This window comes from Coptis chinensis, chromosome 7 (genome assembly GCF_015680905.1).
Source record: "Coptis chinensis isolate HL-2020 chromosome 7, ASM1568090v1, whole genome shotgun sequence".
In the NCBI taxonomy this organism is placed as follows: domain Eukaryota; kingdom Viridiplantae; phylum Streptophyta; class Magnoliopsida; order Ranunculales; family Ranunculaceae; genus Coptis; species Coptis chinensis.
Genome location: NC_141462.1, coordinates 40,099,854 through 40,122,111, shown reverse-complemented (window position 1 = coordinate 40,122,111; position 22,258 = coordinate 40,099,854). Strand labels below are relative to the sequence as shown.

Below are 22,258 nucleotides of genomic sequence, written 5' to 3'. Positions count from 1 at the left end.
TCATATCAGCAAGTATACCTGGAGCTATTATATTTGTACCTGACGATCTGTCAAAGGTAATGTTACCTCATGATAATGCTCTGTTGATTACATTAAGAATATTAGGTTATGATGTGCAAAAGATATTGGTGGATTGTGATAGTTCCGTCAATATTCTGTCTTGGAAAGCATATACAGGCATCGGGTTTGATGAGTCCCATTTAAAAGAACCACAGTTTAATTTGTATGGTTTTAATGGAACCTCAACAAGACCAGCGAGAGAAATCAAGTTGTCAGTAAGGGCAGGCCCATAGACTATTATGACAAAGTTTATAGTCATAAAGCATCATTCATATCATAATGCTATTTTGGGAAGAAAATGGATACATGCTATGAGAGCAGTTCCGAATACTTTTTATCAAGTTATCAGATTTCCGACAGCGAATGGGCCACATGAGATAAGAGGCGACCAGTCAGAATCTGAGAAGTGCAATTTTGTTACCGTGAAGGGTATGATGAAATAGAAGAAAGTGGACACTGGGGGCGTCTCGGAAGTTGCCATATAGCAATTAATGGAAAATTCATCTCCAAAACCCGATAGCAAAAACCATCAAGAGGACTTTAGATTCATATCGGAGATGAAAATAGAGCCCAAGATAATCCCAAGTACGACAATGGAAGAAGTGCAAAAGATCAATATCGGGCAAGACAATGAAAGTTGCTTCACTTTCATTGGAACAGAGATGAGTCCATAAATCAAGAGTGATTTGATCGATTTTTTAAAGAAAAATAAAGATATATTTGCCTGGTCGATGGCTGATCTTCCTGGTATCGACCCTCAGATATGTTCCCATAAGTTGAATATGCGAGAAGGAGCAACTCCCGTTCATCAGCGGCATAGAAGAGTCAGGCCGATATATGTGCAAGCAGTACAAAATGAAATTCATAAAATAATAGAATGTGGAATCAACAAAGAGATTGATAATTTATAATGGGTTGCAAACATTGTTGTTGTCCCGAAAAAGAATGACAAGGTTCGGATATGTGTCGATTTCACAGATGTTAACAAACAATGCCCAAAGGACTATTATCTGATGCCTAGAATTGATGAACTGGTGGATAGAAAAGCTGGGTTCGAATTGTTAAGTTTTTGCGATGGTCATTCTAGTTATTTCCAGATCATTATGTCAGTATTAGATCAATTGAAGACATCATTTGTTGTTGAAGGGGGTTTTTACTGTTTCATTAGAATGCCATTCGGGTTTAAGAATGCAGGGGCAACGTATCAGCGATTGGTGGAAAAGATGTTCAAACATCTGATTAAACATATTGTGGAAGTATACATAGATGATATGGTCATTAAATCAAAAAAGGCGAGTAATCATGTTCAAGATTTAGATATGGGGTTTTGAATATTTCGACAGTTCAATATGAAGCTTAACCCTGAAAAGTGTACTTTCGAGGTAAGCTCAGGAAAATTTCTTGGATATATTGTCACAAAACGAGGAATTGATGTTAATCCAGATCATATTCGAGCTATCCAACATATGCCTTCGACCAATACAAGGAAGCAAATTCAAAAACTGACAGGTAGAATTGCAGCTTTGAATAGGTTTATATCTCGAACTTCCGATAGATGTAAACCTTTATTCAAATTGTTGACGAAGAATACAAAGTTTGTATGGGGTGAGGAATGTGAACTCGCGTTCACCGAGTTAAAATAGTATCTGCAAGAAGTACCAACTCTGATAAAACCAGAATAAGGCGATATATTATTCTTATACCTCGCTGTTTCGAATTTCGCTATCAGTTTAGTACTCGTCAAAATGGAAGATGGAGCTGAGCGACCTGTGTATTTTCAATCTAAAACAATGCTCGAAGCTGAAACTCGATACTCAATGTTAGAAAAATATGTGTTAGCTCTCCTATATTCTACTCAATGGCTAAAGCCTTATTTTCAATCCCATTCTGTAGTAGTAATGACAAATCTTCCTCTGAAGCAAACCTTAGCTAAGACAGCTAAGTCGGGGAGAATAGCGAAGTGGTCAGTTCTTATTGATGAATTTGGGATTGAATGTAGGAATAAAGTATCGGAGAAAAGCCAAGTTCTAGCTAATTTCTTAGCAGATTTTTCTGCAGAAGATGAAGATTGGAAGGCTAAAGAAGATAATCTTCTACTGTTACAAGAGCCTGATAATGCAATGGATGAGGACGATCCTTGGGTGGGCACAAATGGATGGAGGATCTTTGTAGATGGATCATCAAGCCAAAAAGGATGTGGTATCGGCGCTGTGCTGATAACTCCAGATTATCAAAGACTCAAGTCAGCAGTAACTTTAGGTTTTCACGCTTCGAACAATGAAGCTGAATATGAGGCTCTAATAACAGGTTTGGAGATGGCTAAATCATTAAACATCAAAGACTTCAGTTGGTGATAAGCCAGATCGATGGAGGATATTCTGCAAAATGCGATAACATGATAGATTATCTGAATTTGGTAAGAGTAAAACTCAAAGATTTTAGGAAGATTATTTTTCAGCATCTCGATAGGGGAGAGAACCGACATGCTGATGCATTGGCATATGTAGCTGCTATGCTCGAAAATGAGGAAGGTCGTCTGTTGCATATCGGTGTTCAGGAAGCTCCAAGTATTAGTATAAAACATACATAGGTGATGGAAATAGATACGCTGGGGGTGTCATGGTTGAGCGATTATATGATGTTTTTGTCAGAAGGAAAACTGCCAGCAGATAAGAATAAGGCTAGAAGGGTAAAAGGATGAGCTAAAAGATATCTATTAATTGACAATCAACTCTATCGAAAAAATATAGGAGGACCACATTTAAAATGTATATCGGTAGAAGATTCTCAGAAAATTATTATAGAAATACATGAAGGGGAATGTGGAAATCATTCAGCAGGAAGATCGCTGGCAAGTAAGATTGCAAGTCAGGGATATTTTTGGCCACAAATGCGGAGAGACTGTCTGCGATATGCAAAAAAGTGTATCCAATGTCAGAAGCATGGACATGCCATTCATGTACCAGCGGAGGAGTTACACTGTGTCTCGAACCCATGGCCATTCGCTTTATGGGGGATGGACATTGTGGGTCCTCTAGTACCTGGAAAAGGAAAGAAAAGATTCATGTTAGCAATAACTGACTACTTCACTAAGTAGGTAGAAGCGATAGCCTTGCAACATGTCAAAGAGCAGGACATCATCGGTTTTCCTTTTGAAAGAGTGGTTTGCCGATATGGATTGACGTATGCTATTATATCAGATAATGGTCCTCAATTCATTGGCGGTAAAGTGAAAGATTTTTTAGAATCAAACAGGATTAAGCACTTTACATCGGCACCTTATTACGCTCAAGGGAATGGGCAAGCTGAAGCAACAAATATGACCATTATGGACAATATCAAAAAGAAGCTGGAGGATAAGAAAAGTTGATGGGTTGATGAGTTAAACAGTGTGTTGTGGGCATACAGAACAACGCCAAGAGTAGCAACAGGGGAATCGCCATTTACTCTAGCTTATGGTATGGAAGCAGTGACTCCAGTTGAGATGGTAATATCGACATCAAGGACAATGCTTGTAGAAAAAAGGTTGAATGACCAGGGGATGCAAGCAGAAGTCTTGAATTTGGCAGAGAGAAAGGAGCAAGCAAGAATGAAGCTTGATTCTTATCACATGCAGCTTAGAAAAGCATTCAATAAGAAAGTTAAAAAAAGAAATTTCCAAGAAGGTGACCTAGTGTTGAAAGAGGTTACACAGACGACAAAAGAAAAAGGAGCTGGAAAGTTATCGGCAAATTGGGAAGGCCCATACATTGTCCACAAGGTGGGGATAAATGGAGTGTACTATCTAAAAAAAGCTGATGGTGAATTGCTAGCAAAACCTCATAATGTCAATAATCTGAAGGTATTCTATCAATAATGTATTTTTCAAATTTTATGGGAAATTAAGTTGTGTAGCATGAATTTTCAGTTCAATACAAATGGATTCAAGTTTTAAATCTCAATTTTCGTGTAAAAAGATATGGTGTTATCATATGATAAAATGTCCTGGTATCAATAGAAATATTGATATCAGGCATATCGGCAAAAAGTCCTGATATCAGAAACAGTGGCAGATATCAGACATAAAAAGTCCTAGTATCGATAGAAATATTGATATCAAATATATTGTTAAAAAGACCTGATATCATAAACAGAGGCAGATATCAGGCATAAAAAATCTTGGTATCAATAGAAATATTGACATCAGGCATATCGTCAAAAAGTCCTTATATCATAAACAATGGAAGATATCAGGCATAAAAAGTCCTAGTATCAATAGAAATATTGACATCAGGCATATCGTCAAAAAGTCCTGATATCAGAAACAATGGCAGATATCAGGCGTAAGAAGCCCTGGTGTCGGCAGAAATGGTGACATCAGGCATAAGAAGTCCTGGTATCAACAGATGTGTTGGTATTAGGCATATTGTCAAAAGTCTTAATATTGACAGAAATGTTAAGATTAGGCGTAAGAAATCCTGATATTGACAGACGTGTTGATATCGGGCATATTGTTAAAAAGTCCTGATATCAAAAATAGTGGCAGATATCAGGCATAAAAAGTCCTGAAGTTGACAGAGATGTTGATGTCAGGCATATTGTCAAAAAGTCCTGATATCAGAAACAGAGGCAGATATCAGGCATAAAAAGTCCTGAAATTGACAGAAATGTTGATCTCAGGCGTATTGTCAAAAAGTCCCGATATCAAAAACAGAGGCAGATATCAGGCATGAAAAGTTCATAGAAATACATAAATGATAATATCAGGCAAGATATCAGCAAAGGATGAGGCATTAAAGATCATTCGATATTAAAGGTATGTTGCAATGCTTTATGTTTGTTAATAATAACAAAAGTAAAATTATATTTACAGATTGATACAAGCCTAAGCATCGCCGATACTCTCTTTTTGGTTGAGGGTATCGAAAATTATATTTTATTTTATATACAAGTCTAAGTATCGTTGATACTCTCTTTTTGGTTGAGGGTATCGAAAATTATATTTTCTTTTTGATACAAGTCTAAGTATTGCCGATACTCTCTTTTTGGTTGAGGGTATCGAAAATTATATTTTCTTTTTGATACAAGTCTAAGTATCGTCGATACTCTCTTTTTGGTTGAGGATATCGAAAATTATATTTTCTTTTTGATACAAGTCTAAGTATCGCCAATACTCTCTTTTTGGTTGAGAGTATCGAAAATTATATTTTCTTTTTGATACAAGTCTAAGTATCGCCGATACTCTCTTTTTTGTTGAGGGTATCGAAAATATGATTTTCTGTTGATATTATATTGCTGATACTCTCTCCTTGTTGATGGTATTGAAAAATTTGATTTTCGATGGTTGTAAGTACAAATAAGGGATAAATACAAATAATGGCAAACAGTCATGGCAAAAAACCAATGGAAGTTAGAAATTATAGCAATAAAAAAGTATTACTTATTCGGAGAATACAACATTTGAGTGAAAAAGATGATAGTTTGAAAGGGAGGATTGTTGAGAAGGGCATCGACATCAGACAGAGTAGCATCAGTGTTTTGAGCAGTATCAGGAGTAAGCTGCGAGGTGGTGGTATCACCCACAGTAGGATTAGAGGGAGCTATATCTCCTTCTTCATCATCAGAAATCATATCATTTTCCACAAGAATGTTACGTGGAACAAAAGGTTTACAAATATCCAACTTATCGCCTAGAGAATTTATAGTGGCCATGACAGTATTGTACTCAGCATCAGCAGCTTCAGAGGCTTCTTCATATTTCTTTCTTTCGGCAGCAAAGTCTTCAAGCATCTTCTTCACAATTTCGGCATGTTCAGCCTATTTATCAGATAAAATCTTCTCAGCTTTTTCAGATTGCTGCTTCATATCAGTCTTCAATTGATCGACTTCTTTCTTAAAGCCATTATTCTCTCGGGTTAATCTATCAAATTCGGATTGCTGAGAGGTCATTGTTTTTTTAAGGCCCAATCTCGCACTCTTGTTTATGAAGCAGATCAAACTGAGCCAGGGCAAGCACTTTGGCCTATAAAGATATAAAAAATAGATAAGCACAAAGTGAAAGGTGAAATCAGGATGAAATGAGAAAAGACAAGACATGAGTACCTTCTCCATGTAATCGCAATACTAGGTAAGGCGCTCAGTGGGATTAATGTTGATGGCAACAAGCTTGTCTTTGGGAAGAACACAGCTGCTAGACAAGGCAACACCCAACTCGTCCTTATTAGTATCTTCAAAAAGCGAGGTTATTAAAAGGACATCGCTACCATCAGTAAGGCGAAACACAGGTCTGAAGAGTTGGCTGGCATCGGTTGACGAAATAGAATTAAGATTTTGACCATCAGCAAGACCACTCTCACCCCATGAATGGGTTTTTCTTCTCTTAGAAGGGATAATAGTAGCTCAAAGGGGGATGGAGGTGTTTTGCTGAGAAGAAGTAGGAAGCTTGTCCTTAATAGCAGTAGAAGTATGCTTAGTAGGAATAGAATAAGGAGCAGCTTGTTTATCAGCAGTAGTTGGTGCTGATGAGGGCTCAGATGCTTTCTTTTTCCCTTTTTCAGATAAGTAGCGACCAGCGTTGGGATTCATTGGCATTCGAGGAGCCATGTCTGTATACAATAAAAGATGCTCATTAAATATATTTTGTAAAATCGGATATTCATAAAAATCAGGATTCTCTTCTTTAATCTCAGGGAAAAGATTGGGAGTCATGGTACAATTGTTATCTAAATATTCATAGAAACTTTTGGGAAGTTTAGGAGGCAAGCCATACAACGCAAAGGAGTATACGAGGAAGGAAAAATCATCTGAGGTTTCTTTTAAAGGAGATTGAGTGGGAATTGGCGACTGGCCCATTTTTTGAAGAGCTTGGTGTTTGAGTACATAGAGAGGAGCACGATAGTTTGAGATATCAGGAACGGGAACATTGATTTTGGGATTTTTTTTCTTTATCAGCCCCAGTCTTAATATTGATAGTTTCTTGATCAGTCCCTTCTAGAAGTCTGAGCACTCTCTCAGAGTTACCACGAGCTTTTGCAAAATAAGGGAGAAGTACTGAAAAGACGCAAAGAAGAGTGATATCAGATATGGGATTTCCGAGATCTAAAGAGCGAGAACAAATCAAAGGGAGGACATACCTACGGAGTTGAAGACTTGATGTTTCAAAGGGGGATTTGCTGGGCTATCGGTGTTTTCCCATTTACCCATAACAACAATCGGATATTTGGTCCACTCCTTGTCGCTTTTACGATTTTTACGAAGGATACCCCTAATGTTTCTTTGGGTATGTTTTTTGGGATAAAAATATCCGATAATCTTTTCACAAAATCGATAGTGTATAAGAATATCGGATAGCCTGATTCGGTCAGCTTCATATCTATCAGGGGAAAGGTGGCTATTGTAATAGTTACAGACAAACATCAATCTCCAGAAGTTATCCATACCCTGACCAGGGAAAATATTCAGATGGTTAAGCACTTCACGGTCGAGATTGGATAAAGGAAATCTCAATCCAGCGGCGAGTTGGCCAACAGTAACAATGATTCCATCTTTGGTACCACTCTGACACTGAGTAAAAGCCCGAGTACCAACATAATGTTGTAAATAAAGGGAGGAAGGAATTTGATAGGTGGCTTCAACTAAAGCTAGGTTTGGTCGCTTTATGAAAAAACCGCAAAGTCCTTCGCGCCATTGACTGGTATCTTCAATAGTATCGCGTTCAGATTCAAAGTCACTGGTTGTAAAGGGATGGCAGGGAATACCTTCTACAACATAAAATAGTTCCCAAGAAATCTGAGGCCGAGATCGAGTGGTCGAAGTGGAAGCAAAGTTTTGGCTATGAGGTCTATCATCAGGAAGTATATCATCAGAAAGGATATCATCCGATATGGTATCCTCAGAATGAAGGCTAGCATCAGAGGTGGTATCTTCACTGGTCATTGAAACGACTATACACAAAGAAGGGATGGCAAAGGTATTTTTAATATCGTCAATTCAAGATTTACAATACATTATTAGCATCATGATATTAGAGTATCAGAAATGTCGATATAAAAGTTAAATCATCGGAAATACCGATATGTAGATATCTATCGGAATAACATAGTGTTTGAATATTGGAAATATCGTGATATATGCCGATAGTTAAGCCAGAATAAACAAAAAGATGCAAATAAGGTTATGAATAAAAAGATTCGAACTTTTGCATGTTTTGAAGTTTAAGGTAGTAATGTATGTCATTGCATAAGCATTAGCACACAAACAATGCATATTTAAGGGATTCAAATGTTAGAAACTAAAGTTAAGACAAACTATTGTATCTAGTATTACTAAAATAAGTATTGCAATATATGGTATAGAAAGCTTAATAAAGTGCAGGAAAAAAGAAGCATACCTGCTGGGTTGCAAGAGTCGTGGCTTTTCAAGAAAGGGAGTGTAACTTGCTGGTAAAAGGAAGACGATGAGACCAAAATTTGGTTGGAGAAGAAGCGTATCCAGGAAGCTAAAGAGTAAGAGACGGTTCGTTTTTTGAGGTTTGTAGTGTTAAATATTGGACCGGGTGGTTATTTGGGTCAGACAGTTTTCAAATCCGTACTCTGATATAACCGCTTTTCGAAAAATTGAAATTTCAAATGAAAATTTCAAAATTTCGAGAGGGGGCGATATAGTGGGCAAATATCGTACTCATAGATATGTTTTCTTTTAGTATTTTAAAACTTAAGATATTGGCATAATGACCAATATCTCGATAGATGTCAGGAGTATTTGAGGAAAGGGAATAGAAAAAGGGAAGACACGTGGCGAAAGGAGGTTGGGTCAAAGTCATTTGGGAAGACTACAAAAAGGCTGGATGAGGAAGAGAGGATTCATTTAATTCAGATCACAAAAAACTGTATAAACAAGAGAGAGAAAGAGTGAACCAGAGAGAAACCGTAACAAATTTTATCATCAATTAATAAACACATCGCTTTTCCTCAATTTTTAAAAATCTTTCATTCATATCTACATCATGAGTTGTGTGAGTTGAGAACATTAGTTAGGATTATGTGTTCTTGGCAATCACACTAACAAACTACACTCTTGGTTCAATTTAACAAGCCTATGAGAGTTTCATGTCTTAGTAGATACTGGTGTTGCCATATTCCCCCTAATATGCTCCTTGCAGCTTTCTTATGTATCACTTTCAAATTGTATTATAGATAGATACTCTCGGTGGTCGGGGTCTGCGTAACCTGTACGTGTTTTCACTTTTTAGATTCTAATAAAATTGGAATGGCAAGCACAAAGGAGATTAGCATTGTCCCACAAGAATGACATACAGAGAAATCGAATAAGCTGGAGCAACTCGTAGATGCATCTAGATCTTACATTGTAGTAGTGGATAGGCCTCCATATACCAGAGATTTCGTGATAGTCGTGGAAGCCTGCCAGTACTTAATTCGTAGTTTTTCTTCCCTCTAAAGTTTACAGAAAATTTGCTGTTTCAATGAAAAGAAGGCCCCTGATTATACTAATCCAACCTAAAAGGTTGCTTAACTTTTATAACAATTTAATCTGTGTTATTAATCAACATATTCATCAGTGAATAACATCTAACTAACTACAGAAACTAGGGGGCATGCCATTTGTAGTCGTAGTAGACTGTGCTTGATAAAGTAAATAAACTAATTAGTTGTGTCATTTGAGGTAGTAGCCAGTAGTGATGATTTAACGCGCAACTTCACTGGGATTACTTAAACTACAGTAATAGACATACCACATTTATCAGATGATCGTCTTCACTCAAACTGTCCCTAAACTCAAGGCTTTGGCATTTGTGAGTACCTAACATTCATGTCCAATGAATATCAGACACTTGTCCATCACCAAAGACAATTAGCTCGTACTAAACAAACTAGAGTGACCATCTCCAGCATGCTAGAACGAGCGACCAGAGCCATAGCTGATAAGATTGCTACGTTACACCCAGTTCGTGGTCAACCAGACAATCCAAGAGACAAGTCACCTTCAGTTACACATGAGCACTAAATATCATCAATGAATAGAACACCAAAAGTGGATCTCATTCAATTGATATTAATGGAGTACTAAAGAAAGTTATAAAGCACAAGAAGGTGACCAAAACAAGGGGAGGAGAATTCTATGATTCTTCTCCACTCTCCATCTTCTCCATTCGCCATCGATCATTCGATCGCTAAATTCTAATAGGAACTACAAACTGACTTGATTCCAGTTCTCCAGAAAACTGGATATGTAGGTAGTTCAATCATTCGAACTCAGTCACAACATCATTCTTCCTAAATTTCCGACATATGTAAGGTATGCCCAATCATTTTCACGTCCTATCAAAACATCTTGACTGTTATCACCATGGTCAATTATAGTAAAAATACCACAATACCTCCATAACAGTAATTAGCAATAGCCCTATGGTTGAGGGTCGAGAGTATTGTGGTATTTTCACTACAGTTGACCATGGAGATAACGGTCAAAATGTGACGGTCAAAATATGTTGAATTGGATGGGGCGTGAAAATGGGGGGAGGAGGTGTCTAACTAACCCTATATTGAAGTTCAAATGTTAAAGAGCGCATGTTCAATAACTGAAACTGTCTGACAATAATTGTGAATTTGTGACAAAGGTTCTTTACAGTTTAAATTAGCTACATGAACTTTTGCTAAAATGAATTTCCAACCTCAATCCATGTCTGTACTTCTGAGGTTGACATGACTGAACAACGTAAACATTGACATATCATGGGATATGGATCACGTAAAAGCGTTGTGGCTTCTCTCACGTGAATTGGTCTGTTTTTGTACGCATCCATCCTGCCTCGTGTTTTCTTACTCTAATTGTGTTTGGACCAATTCATAAGTAGCTTCTATGATTTACGCATATATATCTTCTATGGAACAAAAGTTGATTAAGGGATTGAGGAAAATAATGAAATTGGCTGATATTAAGTACCTAGCTACGACGCGCGCGGTTGGAGTACAACAGAACTAGTAAATCACAAGAGGTCTCAAATTCAAGTGTTTTGGGTGCTTAGACTTTGGGCAGTTGTGAGCTAAGCAGTTGCGTTTCCTATAATCATATTACAAAAGATTGGTTTAGGAGGGCAATTAAGCTTCTTTTTAGAATGGGAAAACAAAATGCTTGTCCATAAACTGTATGGGAAAACTAGTGATTACTGGTCTACAAAGTCCCTATCAAAATTGCTCATGCAAATAATGAGACGAATAGTGACATATTTGGTCCGCCTTCAACGCGAGTCTAAAAAACTTCTAGACTCGACGCCCACATTTTGGCTTCTCTAGGGAACTTGAGCCAGACGTAGGTTTTTCTTTTATCTTACCATCGATTTTGATGTGTTAATAATTGTTCATTGTAGTAGTTTATCCAGTGTTGCTTTTATATTATTGCTTAATAGCTAGTATGACTTTTAGGCTGAGTCCAATGGCTCCCTATCCCTTTAAAAGTAGTGTTAAAGTATAAAATAAAATGGAAATTTCAACAAAAGTCAACAAAAAAGTCAACAAAATAAAAGCCTAAAATCAACATATTTTACTCTCTATCATTATTTTTCTATGTATATATACAAAGGATTTTACTCTTTATCTCTATTTTACTCTCTATATATACAAAAGATTTTACTCCTTTGTATATATAAAGAAGAAATTAATGATAGAGAGTAAAATCTGTTGACTTTAGTTCTACTTTTAAAGGGATAGGGAGCTATTGGACTCAGCCTTAGAAAGTTTACTTGAGAAAGAGGAAGATGACTTAGGATACTTGCTATGCTATACACTTGTGCACTGAAGTAAAAGAGGATATTACTTTGGAAACTGACTCATGAAATCCATTTAACACAAATATATTTTGCTTTTTTACAAAGCCATGAAATTCCTTGTGTAGTCACAAACACTTACCTTCAGCCTCACTCTTATCTCCTCCCCGGCCTTCTACTTCAGCCACGCACTTTCTCAAATCTCTCAACTGTAATATATGTACACTTATACTTTCTGTTCCCCCACATAGATAGTCCTTTAAAGTCCCCTACTCCCCTTCATATGCTATATATATTTAGCAATCTAAGTTGCTTATTTGACAACTAATTGGCAATAATAAACATGGCTGCCAAGTCTATAAACAGAATGAGAAAGAAGATTAGCATAATCAATCTCAAGATAGTGGTAGAGAAGCTACAAAGGAGTCTTTCCCCTGCTAGGAGATCCCATTCCAACTACAATGGCTCTGATCAAGAATTTGAAGGAATTGGTGATTCCTTGTCAGTGCCCGAGGATGTTAAAGAAGGACATTTTGCCGTGATTGGTATAGATCATGATGGCCAGCGCAAGAGATATGTTGTTGCATTGGATTTTTTGAGACATCCTTCATTCCGAAGGCTATTAGAACAGGCGGCAGACGAATATGGTTTTAATCACGAGGGTGCCCTTACTATTCCATGCCGATCAAGTGAGCTTGAAAGTATACTAGCGCAGGATGGAAAGATGGAGTAGATTTCAGTGCTAATGTTAGCTGGGCTTCCTGCCAGACCATGGTGAAGAGTTGCTAATATTAAGACAATATGCATATCTTTCAATAGCTCATTCTGTAGATTGCGCGCTTTTTCTGTTTCCCTTCTTTTCCATCTCTTTAACTCATTCTCCCCTCTGACTCCAAATGGAGTACGTATCTATCTATATGTTTGATAATTGCGCAACTTCATGTTCTTGCCATAGTTTCTCCTGTTTGTGACTCAAAGCTAAATCATTTCTTTCAACAATCTCAGTAGAAGGGTGTTATATCTTTTTGATATATTGGTAATTAATATCTCATCATCCAGAAAATCTAAAAATATCAGATTACATGCATATAGCACTTCAGACTAATGCAAATATCGGAGTACATGCTTGGCCCAGTGACCCTCCTACTATAGAAACAGCAATCAAATATAAACCAAGTTCATTCACAGTCGTAAATACCAGGCAGCTGGCAGGCTGGTATTTTGATCTTTTCTTCAGAAGTTTGAAAGCTTTAACTTGTTCAACAAGATGCACTGTATTGTTAGGAGATAGAAGTCTGTCTAAGTGGAAATTAAAATATCTCTCCACTAAGTCTAGATATATATGAACCACTGTTGCAGTGATGCTAGTAACTAGTGATCAAGGGCATCTTCTTCGAATCTAGAGGGTGCTGTGACACTGCCCAAGGAACGAAATTTCAGTTTCGGTCATTATTGTTTCATTGCCAGCACTTTCTTTTGGAAAAGTTTGGGAAAACTGCAGGGATATATATATCATGCGCAACTTTGCCAATTAGTGTCTAGCTCACGTCACTAAATTACCAGATAAAAAAGACTGATCATGATTATCTATCTCTCTATGTTCAAGCACGCAACTGATATTATAATCGATGAATTTCAGATGATGAATGACTGAAAAAGTTATATCAATATGCAATAATTACATAAGAAGATTGAGGCTGTGTTTGGTTCACTGAAATCTGATTCTAAAAGAAAACATATTCTTTGATTTGGTTTTCATGTAATGATTTTCTAAGAATTTGAATTTTGTGTGTTTGGTTGGAAATGAAAAAATTTGTTATAGTTGAGTGTAGTTTGGGAGTATATAGACTTGTAAAATTTGATTAGCACCGAATCAAAACCTTTTGAAACTTGCGGATCTCTAAAAGCTCTCTCTCTGTTGGGGCCTCCACTGTCAAAAATAGAAAACAACTTTCTTTGAACACATTTGAATAATCTGTTTTCTAGTTTTTCATTTTCCATTATGAACCAAACGTTCCAAAGTTTTCAATTTCTTAGAAAACACTTTATTTTTCTCAATTTTCTTTGAACCAAACAGAGCTTGAGTGTTATAATCAATTACAAAATGAAATGACGATCCATTATTCTTGTACTGATTTCTTGCTTCCTTTCATCTTTTCCACTGCAATCTTCTTTGGATCTTCGCGCATAGCCCTTTAGTGATACAAAACTCTTCATGTGAGTAACTGCTTCAAAGCTTCTTAATTTTTCATGACATCTGATGTCCTTTATTTAAACTTTCAGTTTTGGGGTCATAAAAAACAAGAACCATTTCATTGCGGCATAGTAAAAGTCCACCACCTTTGGTAAGAGCAAAAACTTTGTACCTGTATTGGGCTTCAATCACACCATATGTTGTATTCCTTAGTCCATGATGTAGTCCTTCATCATCCAAATTTCAGGACATTCACCAGAATGTAGTCACACAAAGGAGCCCTCCCGACAGCGCTAAATTAGCGTTATTTCTGCCAGGTTTGAAACAAGGTGGCGATGGAACCACTCGAAATTCTTCACTCGTCAAGTCGAACGCAATAATTTTCTGACGGTAACAACCACGAACAATAGAAAAGTTTCTCGTTCATCCAATGAAGAGATCCGTTCACAGGAACTCCTGTAGTGTAATACCTCATCAAGAAGTCTGGAGGAGCATTCCCTTTATTCCTCCACTCAGTGTCCTTTATTCCTACACTAGAACCAGCTGCCCTGGCAACAGCCAGATATCCCGTTCGTGAATCATAATTGCAACAACCTTGTATTCATTACTAGCATGAATATAACCAAATCCTGTAACCGTATTCACTCTACGATTTGTGTGCTCAATTTTACCAAAATTTGGAAGTCATTGGATTGCAGACATAGATAGGATCATTGGACATGTGGTCAGATATACATATCAAACCGTTGCAACTTGCATGAACCCACGACCGGAACGAAGATGGTGCAGTGTAGTTAATCGGGCGGTGGTTGATCTTTGTTACTCTGTAATACTTCTCATTATCATATTCAGCATAATAAAGCTCATAATCACTCTTACCCGCATATATCTTCGTCAGAAGAATAAATCCCACATTGTCGTTTTGAGTTTGAATTGAATCAGTTGAAGATGTTTCTTAGGCTGAGTCCAATGGTATTCACTCTGCATCTCTAAAAGATTATACAGTACTTTAAAGATAGAGAGTACGTTTTTTGCACCTAATGGTTTGGACATCCTACGCCACTTCAACTGGTGTAATTTGAAACCATCACACTTATTACCCCACTTCAATGGTTTGGTGGGGGCACATGCAATTCCACTCTAGTTCAACTGACGCTAAATGACATCTAAGTTTTTCTATGCGCCACTTCAAGTGGCGCCATTTGATTTTTTTTAATTTATTCCATTTCAACTGGCACATAATGCACAGTGACATATCCCTATCTTTTCTGCAAACGCTAGGGATGAACACTGTCTTTTTCTCCAATCCTCATTCTGATCCGAAAAGAGTTCCCAATCTCTAGCCCTGGCTTATATGGAAAGCTACAAGTCCGACTCTGACACTTCTACATTATTCAAATCAACACATTACTGTAAAAGTGGACGACTCTCTTGATAAAAGTCGTTTTACATATTCTAACTATCTATGCGTAAACACAAATAATCAAATTACGTAAATACGTGTTTATATCAATATTCCTACTCTCAATAATGAAGTAATATCAGAGAGTCAGGATTCGTTCCACTCTCAATCTATCAAGACTAAATAGAATTCAACTTATCAAACCCAAAAAGAACAATGGTGAGAGTAATGATTTGATGTGAATTTTCTATTCTACCATTCCCAACAATTGAATCTAAACAAGACATAATATAAAGATTTGAACTTTATTTGTTTAAACTCAATTTGAAACTACTTATGCAATAATTGAATTAAACTAATAATGACAAATAAGTAAATCTAAGGATTTAAGCTAATAAATAAATGAAAATGAAACTAGATTATGGAGAACTAATTAACTTTATTTATCTAATAGAACAATAAGAACAAGATATGATTGAATGAATAACAACTATTTTATTTATCTAATGAATGATATTCAATGATTTAAATAACTAAGCTAAAACAAAGAATGAAACTAATTAATGGAATGAAAACTAAGTAATTAACTAATCTAGATCTAACTTTTTCTAACCCTAAACTCCATTAACATTAGCTTCCTAACCTAACTACTTTTGCTACCTAACCTAATTGCCATTAACAAAGAGTCAAGCTTTTGTTTTTTATACTTCCAGATTCAAAAATCGTGCATGGGCTTGGAGCCATGTTTTGGGCGGGAAAATCGGGCCCAAAACCCAATTTCTTTAGTCCAAAATGGGCTCTTCACTCTGATTGGCTTCGACAGATGTTTCGTCCACTTCTGCTCCTCTGATTGGGCCAAGGTTTGGACCATTGGAAAGCTCTTTTCGAGCCGGTCGTTTTGACATAAGCTACTCCCAATTCCGAGATCTGAGTCCAAAGATATGGCCTTCGGAAGTTCTGCTGACTTTGTATGCTGTTTCTGCCCGCGTTGACCTTGACTTTTCAGCTTTTGACCGGGCTTTACAAAGGCTTTGTCTCCTTGAATCTTGGCCTTTATCACAGAACTTCTTAGCAACCAACCCTTGCTCCTTTATCTCATCAAAGTGGCACATTTACGCATTATAATTGACTTTGAAGCACGAAATGCATAAAAACACGTAATCAATATTAACTCTTACTTATTACTCACATAATTGGTCTAAAAGTATGATTGTTAAGGAGTTAAAACTACAGTTTTGGGCTCTTATCATCTCTTATCACCATTGTACATGCTCATTGTCTATATATCCAAAGGAGGCAGCTATGGACAGAAATGTCTATCATCAATCCTCTAAATCTTCCATGGCTAATTCTCGGGCATTTTAATGCTTATCTGAGCATCACGGAAAAGAAAGGTGGACATCATCCTTCTACTTCATCCATGAATGATTTCCGAGATTTCGTAAGCCAAAACCTTTTGATGGAAGTTCATAGCAGTGGGTTTCAGCTCACTTGGTGGAACAAACAAGTGGGAGAGTTCAAGATTCTGGGGAAGTTAGATAGAATGTTCTGTAATGTGAACTGGGGCACCAAATATCCTGGTTGGAAATACAAAGTCTTGGGAAGAATCTGTTTAGACCATTCCCCTTTAATGGGAGGAAGCATCATCATTCCTCGGCCAAGAAATGTTCCCTTCAAATTCTTTAATATGTGGTGCTCTCATCCCACCTTTAAAGAACTGGTTCTTGATAGTTGGAAGGATCCTATTCTGGGACACTCTATATTTATTCTGACACAGAAACTCAAAAGTCTGAAGGGTGTACTTAAGAGGTGGAATAAGGAAACATTTGGAAATATCAAATATAAAGTGGAGGAAGAAACCAAGAAGCTGGATAAGATGCATGCAATCTTTGAAAAGGGTACTGTGATAGAGGAGTTTACTATGCAAATGGTCGACCAAGAAAATCATGTGGAACATTTGTTACAGCAAGAACTGAATTTTTGGCGGCAAAAATCCAAAACAAAATGGGATACAGATAATGATCGGAGTACAAAAAATTTCCATGCTATGGCCAACCGAAACAAAACCAAATCTTTGATAGCAAAGATGAAGACAGAGGAGGGTATCACTCTTGATACACAGGAAGACATCAGCAATTATATCGTCCAACATTTCTCCGAAAAATCTAGGAAGGTGGATCATATAATGGATAGGGAACTCATTCAGAATACGCCCCAAGACGTTGTTGCAGAGGATAATGATCTTCTATCCATTATTCCATCTTCAGAAGAAGTGAAATCAGTCGTCTTTCACCTAAATCTAGATAGCTCTCCTGGTCCTAATGGCTTTTCCAGGTTTTTCTTTCATCATTGTTGGGATATTGTGGGATCGGATGTAATACGAGCTATTCAGTATTTCTTTATTAAAGCTCGTCTGCCATTCTGATTTAATTCCAATTTCATAGTTCTTGTTCCAAAAGAGAAAAATGTGAATCAAATTGGAAAATATAGACCAATCTGTCTATCTAACTTTGTGTTCAAGGTTATTACCAAGATTCTTGCCCTCAAGTTGAGTCCTATTGTGGAAAGAATAGTAATCAAGGAACAATAAATGAAGAATAATTTCATAGTTCTTGTTCCAAAGTAACTCTATGTCTATTATGCTCAATGGAGGTCCACAGGGACACTTTTCTGCAGGAAGAGGCCTCAAACAGGGAGATCCCCTATCTCCCATTCTTTTTGCGATTGCGGAAGACTGTCTCAGTAGGATCATCAGTAGATTGGTTAGAGAAAACAAAATGCAACATATAGTGGTTAATTCTAAATATAGCAGCCCTTCACATCTTATGTTTGTGGATGATATTTTCCTTTTTTGTAATGCTAACAAGAAATGCATCAAGCATCTAGTCCACCTTTTCACCAGATACCAGGCCACTTCTAGGCAGCTCAAAAACAAGGAGAAATGTCGAATCTTCCTCAGTCCGATGACACAAAGAAGGAAACAAGTGATTCAGGAGGTCATAGGCATCAGAGAAGGCAATTTACCAGAAAAATATTTGGGAGTTCTGCTAATCATAGGTAAAGTGACTAAAGCAGCTCTATCTCCATTAGTGGATAAGATTCGGAAGAGAGCTTCTGGGTGGGCAAGGAAAATGTTATCCTTTCAAGGTCGAGTGGTTCTGTCCAGACATGTGCTTAATAGCATTCTTGTTCACAATATGGCTATATACAAGTGGCCATCCTCGGTGATCAAAAATTGTGAGAATATTATTCGGAATTTTATTTGGAGCGAGAATCCTGCGGAAAGGAAGTCTTTTACAATATCTTGGGAGAAATCATGCAAACCCTTGGTTGAAGGGGGTCTGGGATTAAGAAGACTTAAAGATATTAATTTATCTTTGCTCATGAAACAATTGTGGTGCCTTCTCACTGAAGAGGGTGACTGGTCCTTTTTTATCCATGGCAAATATATCAATAGGGTTGAGACTTGGTCTGAGTACAAGAACCCGACGGTTTGAAAGGGGATTAGATGGGCTCTTAAAGAAATGGCAGAGCATCATGGCTGGACAGTGGGCAATGGCAGGTCTATCAATATTTGGAGAGAAAATTGGCTCCTTCAAAAACCAACTTGTGACTTCTTCACGGAAGAACACAAAGGGATCACAAAATTTCAAGGTCGGCTTGCTGACTACATCCAAGGTAACAATGAGACTTCTCAACTGCCATTTCCCAAGTGTTGCATCACATCGGCATTGATATCTCCACTCTACATCAGCCTGACAGCACTAAGGAAGACGAGAGGATATGGATTTCCTCTAGTAATGGGCAGTTTTCAGTTGCGGCAGCACATGAAGATATCCGCAAGAAGGCACTGCAACTAGCTTCATGCAAGTTTATATGGAGTTCGCATGTACTTTCCAAAACTCAAGGTATTGACTGGAAATTGATACGAGGGATCTCTAGGACGGAGGATCAGCTCCAAAAGAGAAAAAATCAGCTGGCCTATAGATGTTGCATCTGCCAACAAGAAGGGGAAACATTGGAACACATTCTATACCAATGCTCACTTGCTAAGAAAGTGTGGAAGCATGCCCAAGAGATTTTAAGCATTCAATCCAACATTGAATCATTCAATGACATAATGCAGCAGGGCAAACGTCACAACTCTCTTATTCTTGACATGTGGAAGGCTTGTTCCCTGACAAGCTTGGTGAGCCTATGGAAGAACCGCAACAAAGTTCTTTATGACCAGAAACCTTCGAGATTTCTAACATTTGTTACCTCGTAAGAAGAGCCATCATACGAGCTTATCATATTTCATCAGGTACCATGAACAATTCATTGGCAGATATGAAGGTGCTACATGCTTTTAACTTGCAACACAGGCTTCGAAAAGCACCGCAAATCCTGGAATGTTATTGGCTTCTTCCTCCCTCGGGTATAGTGAAAGTTAATGTTGACGGGAGCTCACGAGGCAATCCTGGTAGGTCAGGCTGGGGAGTGGTCCTTAGAGACTGTAACGGAGTTCTTTTGTGGGCTGCTGCAGGTGGTTTAGGAAATACAACCAACTACATGGCAGAATCTTTTGCGATAATAGAAGGAGTCTCAAAAGCAATAGATTTGGGATGGAGGAGCATATGGGTGGAATCGGACTCGACTTCGGTGGTCAAAGCTTTCTAAGATGATAAAATGTATTGGAGGGTCAAATCAAAGTGGATATAGCTTAAGGCCAAATCTTCATGGATAAATATTACGTCCACCTGGAGGGAGACAAACTTAGGTGCGGACAGTTGTGCAAGACATGGTGAGGCTTTATCAAAGGGAGAAAGTAAATGGTGGACATTTAGACCTCCATTTATGAGGAACTTGGAAAACCACTATACTACTTACTTTAGATTCATTGCATAAGACAACACCTTTTTGTAAGTCAATGGTGGATACACAATTGATGACGTCCACTATAGACCATCTCAACCTTCTTCTTATTATTCTTTTTTCTTGTAACCTCCTTTTAAATTAATTTAATCAATTACCTTTTAGCAAAAAAAAAACATAATGCACTTTCCATTCCTCAATATTACTCTCTATATGAGTAAACTAAGGATAAAGAGTAAAAACCACCACTTTGCTCTCCACTTTTGAAGGAATAGAGAGCCCACTCAACCTTAACAAAGTAAGGGTCATAACTTACCTGCTTTCTGAGAGTGAGTCAACAGGTAGTCTTAAAAGTATATTTGATAATGTTTATGAAGTTAGCTGCTCCATTTCAAGTCTGTGTTATTTTTTTCTTTAGGTGGTTGTGGAATTGTGCTTAGGCAATTGAGTCATTGTTGTTACCTGATTACAAGTGTGAAATCATCTACTTGTTTTATTATATGGAAGTCAACATAAATACATTTCACCATGGACGAAGTTTCAAAGTGAATTATAATTGAGGTCAGTTTTGTTATTTAGTGTCTGGCTAGTAGGTATGGAGACAGGACATTTTATTGACCCTATTCACTATTGCAGAAACATAGATAGCATAACGTTATGAATTTTGCTTGATAACGTTTACAAAACGCTATTAATCACCATGCTATGCTTTTATTGATAGTGATTCCCCAAAGCACACAATGAATTTGATAACATTTTGTTGTAAACGCTATCACTTTAATTGAGTTTGTTTTTGGCGTATTGAATATATCTATAGCATTTTCTGGTAAATGCTATAAATATGATTGTGTTTTATTTTAGCACTACGAAAATGTCTATATATGAAAGCTTGACTTTTTTTTTTCCTTTTTGTGAAAGAAACGGCTGGCAGAGAGTGTTTTTGTGGGTTTCTTAATTGTAAGCACGAAATTAATTTGGGATACTCGAAATTTTTCACTAAAGCGTGAAAATTTTGATGAATTTTGATGTGTCGGTCTAATGAAGTATAGAAAACACTACACTCAAAGTATTAATCCAAGCGACACAACAACTTGCGTTGTACTGTCGGTTTTAGTAGAACTAACACAATTGAAAAACTTGTAGTGTCTCTTTTCGATATGAAGTGACTCAACAAAACAAACATGATCCTAATACAAACAAACCTCTTTTTCCACATACCCGACACACCAAAAATTGACACAATAACCCCTTTTTTTAGTAGTGGCGATATCCCTATTTCAATAATTAGTTAGGTTTTTTTTTTTTTGTAAATATAAATTTTAGAGACCTATGTAACCAGCCCAGAGCGCATGCGCGTGCGTGCCTTCTACTAGAAACTGCGAGATAAAGAGAGATTGTGATAACTACGAGAGAAAACGAACTTTGAATATTGAAGAGGGCGTGCACGCCCTATATCACTTACTTCGAAACAGAGAGATTACAGAGACAGAGAGATTGCGGAACTTGAATACTGACTTCGAACCATGAAGAATAATGAGACGAGAGATTGCAGAACTTTGAATACTGACTTCGAACCATGGAGAATAATGAAACAGAGAGATTGCGAAACCTTGAATACTTCTTCTTATGAGAAAGATTGAAACTTGAATTGAATACTAAAAATTGAAAAAAAAAAATTGATTTTGATTGTTGTTAAGGGATTTCTCTCCTAGTATACCACTAAACTTTGATTTGAACCTGACGCTCCGATACCATGTTAAATTCCATGTTAGTGGTGATGTTAGGAGAATTGTGACATTGATATATTGAGAGAAACTAAGAAGAAGAAAAATGGAGAAGAATAGAGATTGATTGATTGATTAGGGTTAGAGTTCAGAGTGTTGAGTTATTGTTCTATACTCAAAATTATATATTTATACTAACCTACATTAGGTGTGAAATAACCTAAAACATGATAATAGAAATTATTAGATATGGATGTCCACAC

At 37.1% G+C, this 22,258-nt stretch overlaps 4 protein-coding genes across 4 annotated transcripts; 3 read left to right on the top strand and 1 right to left on the bottom strand.

The window, feature by feature from the left end:
- Positions 1 to 1,805: 1,805 nt before the first annotated feature.
- On the top strand, positions 1,806 to 2,414 carry LOC147487516 (uncharacterized). The gene has a single exon (XM_086574056.1). The coding sequence runs from the start codon at positions 1,806 to 1,808 to the stop codon at positions 2,412 to 2,414; it is 609 nt and encodes a 202-aa protein (XP_086430182.1).
- A 9,750-nt stretch (positions 2,415 to 12,164) lies between these two features.
- LOC147487515 (protein SMALL AUXIN UP-REGULATED RNA 12-like) lies at positions 12,165 to 12,554 on the top strand. Its single transcript, XM_086574054.1, has one exon. The coding sequence runs from the start codon at positions 12,165 to 12,167 to the stop codon at positions 12,552 to 12,554; it is 390 nt and encodes a 129-aa protein (XP_086430180.1).
- Positions 12,555 to 13,826: 1,272 nt separating this feature from the next.
- Positions 13,827 to 15,068, bottom strand: LOC147487514 (F-box protein At3g07870-like). The gene is made up of 4 exons (XM_086574053.1): positions 15,053 to 15,068; positions 14,687 to 14,969; positions 14,486 to 14,563; positions 13,827 to 14,433 (listed from the first exon to the last, which is right to left on the bottom strand). The coding sequence occupies exons 1-4, from the start codon at positions 15,066 to 15,068 to the stop codon at positions 14,268 to 14,270; spliced, it is 543 nt and encodes a 180-aa protein (XP_086430179.1). The 3' UTR covers positions 13,827 to 14,267.
- A 1,661-nt stretch (positions 15,069 to 16,729) lies between these two features.
- On the top strand, positions 16,730 to 17,842 carry LOC147487513 (uncharacterized). The gene has a single exon (XM_086574052.1). The coding sequence runs from the start codon at positions 16,730 to 16,732 to the stop codon at positions 17,840 to 17,842; it is 1,113 nt and encodes a 370-aa protein (XP_086430178.1).
- Positions 17,843 to 22,258: the final 4,416 nt, after the last annotated feature.

What these genes read in the sequence shown, in the direction of transcription:
- LOC147487516 (XM_086574056.1), top strand. Translation starts at nt 1,806, where the DNA reads ATGGAAGATGGAGCTGAGCGACCTGTGTATTTTCAATCTAAAACAATG.
- LOC147487515 (XM_086574054.1), top strand. Translation starts at nt 12,165, where the DNA reads ATGGCTGCCAAGTCTATAAACAGAATGAGAAAGAAGATTAGCATAATC.
- LOC147487514 (XM_086574053.1), bottom strand. An exon ending in CCAATGACTTCCAAATTTTG is followed by an intron (nt 14,564 to 14,686) that starts GTAAAATTGAGC and finishes GGCTGTTGCCAG; the next exon opens with GGCAGCTGGTTCTAGTGTAG. An exon ending in CCTCCAGACTTCTTGATGAG is followed by an intron (nt 14,434 to 14,485) that starts GTATTACACTAC and finishes TGGATGAACGAG; the next exon opens with AAACTTTTCTATTGTTCGTG.
- LOC147487513 (XM_086574052.1), top strand. Translation starts at nt 16,730, where the DNA reads ATGTCTATCATCAATCCTCTAAATCTTCCATGGCTAATTCTCGGGCAT.